Raw genomic sequence first — 12,393 nt, 5'->3', positions numbered from 1 at the left:
ATAAAGCTATTAGGGAAATAAAGGAAAGTCTCAGTCTTCTAATTCCAATACAAGTACATTCTTTGGAACATGAAGATTCCAATACAAGTAATTTAGAATGTTTCAGTCAGAAAGAAAGTCAAAAACCTATTTTAATTAAAAAAGAGAGAAATGTTAAGAAACATTTTAAGAATTCAAACCAGACTGCCAAGGAAAATTCAGAAAGCAGTTCTAAAGCAAAATCTATAGCATTTTGCTATAGATTTTGAATTAGAATCCCTTAAAAATTTTATGAGAGAGGAGATAGACAACAAAAATCTATATTAAATTCAAGAAATGTTATTTTAAATTACTGTAGTCCTCCCCCCCCCCATCCTTGAGTTCACTTTCTGTGGTCAACCCTGGTCTGAAAATATTAAATTGAAAATTCCAGAAATAAACAATTCATAAGTTTTAAATCATGCAGCATTCTCAGTAATTCTCGGTTATCAGATTGAACATTGCAGTATCGCAGTGCTTGTGTTCAAGTAACCCTTATTTTACTCAATAATGGTCCCAAAGCGCAAAAGTGGTGATGCTGGAAAGTTCTTCATAAAATAATAAATAAATAATTTTTAAAAAAAGTATGCTTAGGTTGCTAAGATTCCATTCACATAAGTTATTGTTACAATTGTTCTATTTTATTATTAGTTATTGTCATTAATCTCTTACTGTACCTAATTTTATAAATTAAACTTTATCATAGGTATGTACGTATGTATGTATAGGAAAAAGACATAGTATATAGAGTGTTTCGTACTATCGCAGTTTCAGGTATCTGCAGGGGGAGTCTTGGAACGTATCCCCCATGGAATGGGGGGGGGGGAGAAGTACTGTATAGCTGATCTTAACTTAATAACTCTCCCAGCAAATCAGATTCCAATTAGCCAAAGTGCAAAAAAAGTTTATTACTAGGTGTTACAATGTAACAAGTTAGAACATTCACCTAAAATCTGTTTTAGTAGATGTAAGCTTAGTCTTAGTAAGAGATAGTCCTACAGAAAAATCAAAGGTTAAGATAAATTCAATTGCTGCAATTAAAAAATATAATTTAAATATAGTAAAAACATTGATTTCCTAAACAGATATTAGTTTGCCTGAAATTTCTTAGATGGTTATTTCTCTACGTGGACTGGAATATAGTCATAATAAACTATCTGTTCGCAAGGCGCAAATTTTCAATTTATACTCTGAAGTTCATGATATCAAACAAGACCAAATGCTTGAAATTGAAGCAATAAAAACAGAGGAGAAGCAGATTTAGACAAAATAAAAGAAAGCTTAGTAGAAAGTACAATAAAACTGGCAACTATAACCAATGAAAAAAAAGCAAATTCGAACATTCTTTGAGCCTGTTTTCAAACTATTCTGGTAGTTAGGCTCATGTGCTAGTTTACACTCCTAATTAAGTTTAACTGAATAAATAAATCATAGAAAAATTATTAAACACAAGTTATTATTCAAATATTGTGTCTCTGTCACTGAGATATCTTCAGGAATACAATATTAAAACTGTAATAACATACACAGCCACACACACACATAGAAACACTAAGTAGAAGAAATAAGACTGTTTTTAAACCTAAAGCCCTACAAGGGGCACTCTCTGTTGGTTAGCCTTAGCTATTGGGTGGGACACCTAAGAATTAAAAATTAGACAGAAACAAACAGTCACTGATTGATTCATAAAGAGCAGAATTCTTTGCTAATCTAGAACTCTGGGTACCTTCCAGATCTGATTAAGGAAGGAAGACAGAAAATATTTACTTTCATCACAAGATGGCAGAAGTACCAGTCATGCAGCCTTCCTCAAGGAGCCAGAAACTCAGCAGTGTCTTTTCAATAAAGAACTCTGTTCTATTTGATATGTTAGATAAAGAAGTTATTTTTTCTATGATGATTTGCTTATACAGGCTCATCCCAGTCATATGAATGTTAGGTTCAGGGCACCAATGTACAGTGAATTTCATCATATAGCAATTAACTGCCTCCCAACTCCATTTTTTTCACTTGTAGATGCATGTACAGGTTTAATATGATTTTTAAGGAGTCATGTATGAATGTTCGTAAATGGCACACATAAAGATGTTTATTTACATCAGATACACAAAAGAAAAATTTAGAGAAATTTTTGCAAATGAAAAAGTTATTCTGAAATAGCATGGCTTAAGGAAATGTTCCAACCAATTCTTTTATCAATCTACACCATTAAAAGTTTTTCCATTTCAACAATAAATATGTCACATTTATAGATATCTATGGTAGTACTTTTATATATATAACTATAGTGCAGCACTTTTCACTTCGCTTAGAACGCTATTTTTATTTTAAACAGTTGTAATAACAGTGCAAGGTAAGTTTAGCCCGCAGCTTATCTCAGTGTTTGATACACCCATCATCACTAAATTTAACAATTTTAATCTTAGTATGTAATGCAACAGGTTTATGCATCATCATCTTTTTACTGCAAGCAACACCACTGTTAAATTCAATTTTATCTGCCATTATTAACAGCAATAAAATAAAATAAGAGTGAAACACCAACTCACAGTGCAACAATGTCGTAAATAAACAGTTCACAAATACTGTGAATAGGTTGATTTATAGAAACTGAATGCAGCATCTATAAATATATCTAAAAATCAGCATCTATATATATATAATAGATGGATATATCAGTATCTATAAATGTAAACGATATATCATGTTGACTGACTGGGGATCTTCAGTTATTTGCTGATGCTAAATCCCTTCATGAAGATTTAAATAGACTTTTTACTTGGACAAGAATGGAGTTGTAGTTTTTAATATCAATAAGTGCAAGGTGTAGCATTTTGGAGTGCAGAAATATAAGGCTGTGTACTATACTGATGGTGCCGTACTGCAAGAAGTGGATGAGATTAGAGATTTAGGAGTAATGGTTGACAGTAGACTGAAGTTTAGAGGGCATATTACTAGGGTTGCAGGAGTTGCACATCGTAGTTCTGCTATGATAAGAAGTACTCCAACATGCAGGGATAAGGTTGTGTAAGGATAAGTGGTTGTGCCACTATATAAGGCACTGGTCAGACCACACTTGGACTATTATGCTCAGATCTGGTCACCTGGTTTTCAATGTGATGTGGAGATATCAGAGAGAGTCCAGAGGCACGTGACCAAGACAATATCAGTACTTTGGAATACTAGCTATGGAGAGAGGTGGAAGAAATGTGGATTGAAGAGTTTGGTAGATAGGAGGAAGAGAGATGATATGATACAGATGTTTAAGTTAGTGACAGGATTTTATTAGAGTAATTCAGAGGGGGGGGGGGTTATAAAAAGAAAGAGTAGAAAGTGAGAGGGGAAGAACCAGAGGTCATTCCTGGAAGTTAAGTAAAAGTGTGGTGAAGAAGGGTGTGAGGAGTAGATTTTTCACATGGAGAATTGTCAGTGAATGGAATGCATTATCAGAATGTGTTTTTAATGCAAGGAGTGTTAAGGACTTTAAGATTCTATATGATAAATATGTTGGCAGTTGAATGAACCTCCCACAATGAGTCTGTCGATGCAATGGCAGGTGTAATAATAATAATAATAATAAATGGGCACTGGTCATAACTGAAAAGCATCATATGAATAGATCGTCACAAAGCAAGCATCGTAAGGCAGGGTATTACTGTATACTCAAAGGTCCTAATCTCTGAGAGAAATATTTCATTGAAAGATCTTTCTGTACTAGATGAAACCAATTTATCCTTAAAACTTTTCAAATGTAATTTCTTTTTAAAAGGGGTTGAATACTTAGGTCACAGGGGTAATAAGGCAGGAAGAATTCCAATTCAATCTAATCTAAATGACACACAATCTGCGAAAATAGATGAAATGAATAAAATTATGAGTAAAATGCCTAACTCAAAATTGGGAAAAATCTCTTATAGTTGAAGTTCAGAAGGAAGATTCCATTTTACGAAATGTGTACGAAAAAAAAATGTGAATCGATTCCTGAGGAATTTTCTTTTCTTGAAATTCTCTAGTTTAGATGAAGATGATTTGTTATTATCCAGACAGAAGAATGAAGGTAGAATTAAAGGGAGAATTTTAGCACCAATTATAAATGAACCCATGGATTCTCTATACTTTTCATGATTGATCTAGCTGGTCATTAAGGATTTGAGAGAACTTGGCAGAGAATTAAGGACAAATATTTTTGGAGAAGTATGAGAAGTGACATTAAATGATCATTTGATCATTGACAAGTTATCGTATTTTCCATGTATAAGATGCCACCATGTATAAGACGAACCCTACTTTTTCAACCAAAATTAAGAAATCAATATTTTAAACATAAAACAGAACACATTTGATATTTTTTTAAATATTCAAAGTATATTTAGTAATTAGGTAATATTTCAAAGATACATACTAAGAAATTATGCATCCCTCTCAGTTTCGGGCATATCATTTTCTTCATCGGTTTTCATTTTCGGACATTTTTATGAGCTAGTGCTCAAAATATTGTTAATGCATTAACTTACCCCGCCAACAAGTTGCAAACATATGAATGCTTTCAGAGTTGCGATTAGTTTATTAAGAATCAGCCATTAATGACATCAATTGACAGAGTTAACAAAGGCTAGTGATTGGCGGAAGCCTGTTCACGGAGACAAGGTACCAGCAGTTTCACCACAGCAACCGCATCTCTCTCAACTGGTGACCCCTCATGTATAAGACAACCCCCCAATTTTTGGTCTACAAATTTTAGAAAAAAGTATTGTCTTATACATGGTAGATCATTTCAAGATATAGTTACTGACATAATGGGACTCTTACCCACAACAAATCAGTCTAATAGTGATATTAATTAAATGAAAGTGTTTAAATGAGTTTAAATTGATGTAAGAGCTGGGTTAAAAATAAGAATAAGACTGTAGTCTACAGATATGAGAGTTCTGAGAAAAATGATGAAAATTAACAGATGGCCTCAATGACAAAATTTAAAAATAAGGGTATTAGGAAGTAATGTGATTGTTAGGAAGCAGGAATGTGTGTGAACAGAGCAAAACAGGTGTTTGATGCAAGGATTGCAGAAAAAATGACCAAGAGGAAAATAAAATCAAGGTGATGTACTTAAAAATGATTTAGAATGCCAAAATATAAAATATGACAATATTGGAGTCCTGCTAAATAAGACTAATTTGGAGGAATGCTTGCAATATGGTTAATACAAACATAATCACATAGTGATATAATGTTGTCCTTTATGCCGTTTTAGGCACAAATCAAATATGTGATAACTGCTTAACTATTTTTTGAACAGCAGATATCAAAGTTAGAAAACATTTCCTCTATTAAATGTCAGATGATTAAATGGAGAAGTCAAAATATCTGTTTACATTTCAAAGTGTGATACTCTTTCTAAATTGGATTTTACATATAGACAGGGATTTTTTTTATGGATTGTCTGTTACAGATTCACATGAAGATTACGTGTTCTACAACATATGAAATTAGATTTTGACTAGATGTTTTTGTATGATGGAGCAACCACCTGTTAAATAAGTTTATGAACCAGACAATAATATAAAATCATATGAATAAGTGCATTTATTCAGTCCACTGAAATCAAATAAAATTTCCATCATTTCAAGTACATAAACTAATATAAAATATAAAATATGTCTTCTAAAAATGGTTGACATACCTTCATCTTCTAAGGGTACTTGAGGTAGCATAAAACATGTAAGAACTCGTTGACCAGTCTCATGATCAGTATCAGACTGAAGAGGTATTAAAGGTTTGTTCTACAAAATAGTAAAACTTTGATTACACAAAGTCCCAAACCCACAGACAAGGTAATTGCTGCTTTATATTAAAATCAACAATGACTCGTAAAAGAAATTCATAGGAAACATGCTTGCAAAATAAATGCACAACAACTTAGAAATACTAATACAACTAGTCTAAGTAGCTATGTGATTAGCATTTTTGCTCTGCAATAAACAGGCTGTGAATCTGAATGTCACTGTGGCTTAGATGTTTGTAAAAGTGTTTTAGGTAGTAGAGGACTTTCATTGCCAAGTGTGATACCAGCACCACAATGCTGTCAGAAGAATATAAGCAATTTGGAAAAGCTCCATTAGGTCTATAGAATAGGATTTCCAGTTATCCAATCCTTACCCATAATACTATATAGTTTTACTACCCTTAATTGGTAGGATTCACATGATCATTATGTTCATAATATTAACAATACACATGCTATTCTTCTGCTATAATTTATGTATTTTATCATGATCTACCTTAAAATGATATTTTGAATGCTGTGAATTTTTAATATGGAAATTTAGATTATTTCCAAAAATTATTAAAAAAAAAAAACATTATGAAAAGTTTGGAACTTCTGATCAAATCCCTTCACATCATACAGTAATATATGGTATTATCCCTCTCAGAATTGATTTGCTACAGATCTTGAAAGATACCGAAAACGTATCATGGGCCTGAGGAGATATAAGAAACCATGGATGCCAACAAGAGTTCCAACTAATCTAATTTTTAATGTACTGATGACATTATCATGTAACAGGTTCCCGACCTCTTATAGTGTTGCCATAAATGTGAATATCATTCACATTTATAGCAACCATGAAAGGCCTATTTAGTTTTGTGGAACTGATGTTTGCATCCATAGTGCTAGGCTACCTGAAGATTTATAAGTTCAATTCACCTCAGAAACTTTTTCTGAGCATTTCTGTGATGTATTCCAGAGTTCCTTGAACAGACAAGTAGGGATTTTCCTCCTGGAAATGCAGGTTTTTAATCCTGTGATTTTGTTGAGTTCAACAAAATTGGCCATAAGAACATACACCATTTCATATAATAATATACAGTGTTAGAGACCATGACTTGGTCCCTAACATATATAGAAACTGTGGTATCCGTTTAGGCATCCAAACACCTTTATTTCCTGAATTGACTACCATATGCAATATTTTAGCTTGACAAACTAGATTCCACATTTGTTAGTCATTCTCATCCTCACCTCATGGGTGACTTCACACACACTCACCTGCATCCACCCCTAATGGCTTAAGTTTTCCCGAATTTGCATTTCAGAATGCTTGGTGAACAAAGCTTTCTCTAGAACCGAACACCAAAACCGTTTAGGTGTTATCCATCAGCTATACAAATCCTTCTTTCTATCAAACTCAGACCATAGTTTCACAAACCCGAACATCATTCTTACTGCATAACCTGCATACTGATTCATGTACTATGATTGTTCTCCTCCTCAGTTTTCCTCTATATCAGTGTGGAAGGAGAATTACAATCTTCATCTTCTTCCTCTTTATTTTGGCATTGTCCAACAACTCCTTTACATCCTCCCTCAGTTGTCTGATGTACTCTCCTGCTCCTCAGATGCCAATTAAAATCACCAACTCCTTGGGTGCTGATACTAGTTTCTTGGCTAGATGATAATTGGGATAGTCAATACCTTCAACATCAGCCAAAGCAGTACATTCTGCTTGTGAATCTTGGGTTGGTAGGTCATTTCCCCCTCCTTTATTAAAAACACAAAACACTTTGTAAACAAAATTAAAGACATCACACAAGAAAAGTGATTTATTAGTCAGTTTTGCTGTCTCTGCCATTTTCATGAATGACCCAATCAATGATACAATTCTCCTTTTAAAGGATAAATTCCTGCCCGATATCACAGCGGTCTTTGCCCATTTACTACATTCTGGCTATTTTGTGGCAAAATACTTTTTACCTACAAAAAGAAGGCACAGCCATGGGATTGCCACTGCCCCCCCCCCAAATGCTAACTTTTATATGGTTTATATTTGCATGTTGGCTCAGGTAATGTGGGGGGCTTGTATACTGTACTATCATGGAAACCCATGTTGTGAACCATCATACTGAATATTTTTGTGCAGATTAATGTTTCAGTCAATGCCCAGAACTCTGCATTCAATGTGTCAGCTGACGAATGGCAGTTTTTACATATTATCCTTCATAACACTCTACTGTAATGCTTGATGAGCATGGTGGGTCATCCACTGCAGGTAGCACTTGAAGTTGACTCCCTGCACTTCCATCTCAGTATGGTATGACTGATTGTTGACCTGGTATGGCCCAATTTGTCCACAATTTACTAAACAAATAGGTTTGCAACATGGAATCCTATCACAACACCTCTTTCAAACTCCATCAGTTCCCTTCTCACAGTTGCAATGACTTGGGAGATTCATATTCCTCCAATTTATACTGACCACAAATATGGCTTGTTATACAGCATGATGTAGCTTGCCAAAGGGAGTCTCTGTTGACTCCAAGCAGTGTGTGTATGTGTATTTTTTTTTTCATGTATAACAACTAACTGAGTATCACCTCCTCACTATCCCCATCTAAAAATCCTTTCTTTATCTTCCCCATGTACATATATCCTGCCAGCAATGTTACCTCTAATTTTTTGCTGTGAGTGTGCACAGAAATTTGCATGTGTGCAAAATTTGCCTTCTTTTGAAAAGTATGTGCACACCCATACAAGTCACCATACTGATCATGTAAGCAAAAAAGTTAAAAGATTTTAGTTCACTCTTTACCTTCTGGTGTCAATGGGATGTCAGCCAGGTCACCCCCAACTCCCCACCGTGTTTCCACAAAGGGCAGTAGCCTCCCCAGTAAACAGTCGGAAATCACGATTCACAAGCCTTGGGCATGACTCGATTCGAGGACTTCGTGCATGCGAGGCCAACACGATACTGACTGTACTAGATAAGATTCTCTGTGTGTATTATTACCATCACCAAATAAGTTGTGTGACATCAATCACAGAGCTAACATAAATATTTTATATGTATTTAATATTGATCTGATTAGAAGTAAGAAATAAAGTAAATAAAGAAATTTTAATTTCATCTTCAAAATCTAGTGTGCGCTAGTTGTAAAACGTGTGCGCACAGCTTAGAGGGAACACTGCCTGCCAGGAACAATTCCTCTGCTATAAACAACTGCAGTTATGCTATGTTCCTCACTCATGCACTACCTATTCTCAAATTAACCTCCTCCCCCAAATTCATAAATCCTCCTCAAACGATGGACAATAAAACATTTTCAAACAAATCCTCTCGCAATTAGTGCCACCAACTGTATTACCTAATTCCTAATATTGTTGGCATTCATAAATATATTAAATCTTTCTGGGTTGGCAATCTGCTCAACTTATGCTACCTCTAAGTCATGACTCCTAACCAGATATCAATTTGTACCCATCACCATAATTTATCCTATTTCCTCTGATATCCATGGAAAAACTACCAACCCTAAATATATGACTTCTACATTAATTCAACTTCATTCTCTCATCTGCGTCTCATTCCCACTGATTAGATCTCAATAAAGGTTGAAACCGATCTGGGCAGTAGCCCATCCCATAATGCATGTCCAAAAGGGTGTGTGCTTTGCATTAGGGTATACAAAGACAATTAATGTGAAATCATTGAACTCAATATGCAAGTAACCTAGTTGGGAATGTAATTCACATGCAAACTTTGTTTGTTTACACTTAGACAAAAGATAAAACAAGAATATAATTTCTTGGTAAGATTAATTTAAATACTACCTCATGCTGAAACATACCTATTCCCTATGATATGCCCTACATGTTTATATTTCTCACATACCTGTTTTCTTATTGTTACCTGTCATTCCTTCTTCTTTTTTTTTTTCACTGCTCTTCTGATATTCTTTCCTTCTCCATTTCAGTCTCATTTTTATCTTACTTCATGACAACTAACTTGATTTTTAACTCTCTAAGTGCTCTCTCTCTCTCAGCAAAAAGCTTTTCAGATGTTTCTAAAATTCACTCCCACCCATTCAAGTGTAATCCATTACTATGATGCATTTCTATTTTTTTTTCCCTCAAATTAAACCTAAACATTTTCTAACTGACTGTACTCCTTTCTCTTCACAGAGTTAGGCCAAGTTATACAATTTACAGTATTCTCAAATTACTGCTACCACACATGGGAAGCACACTAATCACTTCTCTGATTAGACTATTATTTTTCACATTCCTTAATAACCTTCTAATGCTTGTCCTCAGTATCCAAATGATTGAATTCTAAACCAATCACTAACATTCATTCCCATTTATTCTTTGCATTCAAAGCTGTAATCCATCCCACACATCCTTCATAGAAAACAAACCTCCATGTGTATACTCATTCATGACTTTGGAATAATTTATTAACTTTTTCTGCAAACTATTATTCCAGAATTCTTCTACACCTTTTCCATTTCCATTCATAATTTCACTACATTATAATTTCATTCACCTTGGTTTTTAACTCTCATGCCATTAACTGTACTAACGTGCTACCATTTCTCACACTTGCTCATTATGCTTACTATCAACCCATGCTCTCCACGGTGCTCACTTTCTATGTGCTCTCAGTTTTCTCTACTCTCATTTGCACAAATGCCACAATCCACTGGGATATCAAGCTATCTATTATTCATCCTCTCAATACATCCCAGCACTCATCTTAGGTTCACATACTACACTTTTTTTGATGTGAAACCATCCTTGAAAAAAAACCATATTACTAATTCCGTTTGACTTAGTACTATCTTCTTACCACCATCTTTACTACACTGACATCAAGTGGCAATGATAATTCTAATAAACAATTTCTACAATTCAACAGACTTCTAACAGAAAATACAAGCTCACAATGGTTGCTGCACAAAAGAGAATTCCTAGAGTTGAATATAAACTTTGAATTCATTTTTCTTTTTTTTTTGTATATACAGTAGACAATGTCTCTTGTAATAGCAAGCAATTCTACAAATAAAGAATTTATTCAAGACAGCATTAAAATGGTAAATAAAATGCACCATCAAGAATCCCCCCCCCTTTGATTCTGTGTGAAAACACAATAGTTAAACAGCAAGCAAGGATAGATCATCCAGTGTAATTAGAGGTCATTTATTTTTGGTATGTTATAATTTTTTTTTAAATATTTTTTTTTCCCTAAAAGTAAATCCATTCTATGGAACTTAAAATTTGCATTAACAATTTCAGTTACTTCAATTAATTCATCAATAGAGATCAGATTCTGTTTTGGTTAGCTTGCTTCCTTAACTCAGAAAGTGAACTAATACAAATTGTTAATCAGTCAATGATTAGAAATTCAAATTAGGTTAAACCAGCCAAATTCCCAAATTATACTTAATGCATAACCTATATGACACATAGGAACAGCCTATTTGTGTTTCCATGATCTGTTTTTCACATATTTAAATTTCCATAGTTGTATTCATTCATGCCAAAGTTTTCTAACTATGAAGAACAGGAATGAAAATAAATACCTTAACACGTTCGCCGCCAACTATGAGTATTCTCGTAGTTGGTATATGAGCATCACAAGCCAACTACGAATATACTCGTATGACACTTACCGCCAGCAACGAGATTACACGTGCTGATCTTGAAGAAGTGAAAATGCTTGTCGTGTGGATCTAGCAGCGAAAGTGTGTATACTCATAGATGGTATATGAGCCTCACAAGCCAACTACGAATATACTCGTATGACGCTTACCACTGGCAACGAGATTACCCATACTGACATTGAAGAAGTGAAATTGCTTGGCATACGGTAACAAACTATGTCCGACTAGCATGGCAGCGAATGTGTTAATACACTATATTAAGCATTTACATTACTTAAATATAAAGAGCCAATAGGCTTCATTTCGGCGATATAAACATTATTTAAATTAAGGGGATATTAAATCCCACATTGTTTTAAAACCGAATAAGAAACTCAAAGATTGGAATCAGAAAGTTTCATGCCAAATATAGTATAATAAACTATAAAAGTATCGGCGATTACTAGCATGAACTAATGCAAGTAGTCCTAGTATGTAGTACAAACTCGGGCAACTTGCAGCAAAGGTGGGTTCTGATCGCTATTCTTGGTATTTTCCATAATGTAAAAACATATTTCCTAGGAAATGTATGCTGTTATTACATTATGGTGGGAAGTCACTACCCAGACTGGTTTCAGCCTTTTTTGAAGCTTCATCAGTGAGTAGCTAGACCAAATTAATACCAAAGGGTATAGCGAAAAGAACTTATATACTCTGCTATACGAGTTGTCAAAAAGGTGCCCCATTAAGTTACTTAAATATAAAGAGCCAATAGCTTCATTTCGGCGATATAAACATTATTTATATCGCAGTATAGCAGAGTATATAAGTTCTTTTCGCTATACCCTTTGGTATTAATTTGGTCTAGCTACTCACTGATGAAGCCTCAATAAAAGCTGAAACCGGTCTGGGTAGTGACCTCCCACCATAATGTAATAACAGCATACATTTCCTAGG

At 34.2% G+C, this 12,393-nt stretch overlaps 1 protein-coding gene across 3 annotated transcripts in view; it reads right to left on the bottom strand.

The window, feature by feature from the left end:
• The window catches only part of LOC150097438 (uncharacterized), an 857,342-nt gene that overhangs the window by 458,360 nt on the left and 386,589 nt on the right, over nt 1-12,393 (bottom strand). For all 3 annotated transcript variants that reach the window (XM_090406999.1, XM_090407000.1, XM_090407001.1), the window contains exon 12: nt 5,699-5,798. In XM_090406999.1, coding sequence (XP_090263125.1) covers nt 5,699-5,798 — 100 coding nt within the window. The remainder of the gene's footprint in view (nt 1-5,698; nt 5,799-12,393) is intronic.

Source organism: Typopeltis vanoorti, chromosome 17 (genome assembly GCF_054136105.1).
Source record: "Typopeltis vanoorti isolate ZY-2024b chromosome 17, IOZ_Tvanoo_1.0, whole genome shotgun sequence".
Taxonomy (NCBI): domain Eukaryota; kingdom Metazoa; phylum Arthropoda; class Arachnida; order Uropygi; family Thelyphonidae; genus Typopeltis; species Typopeltis vanoorti.
Note: the sequence above shows the minus strand (reverse complement) of the source record. Positions and strands in the feature narration are given on the sequence as shown.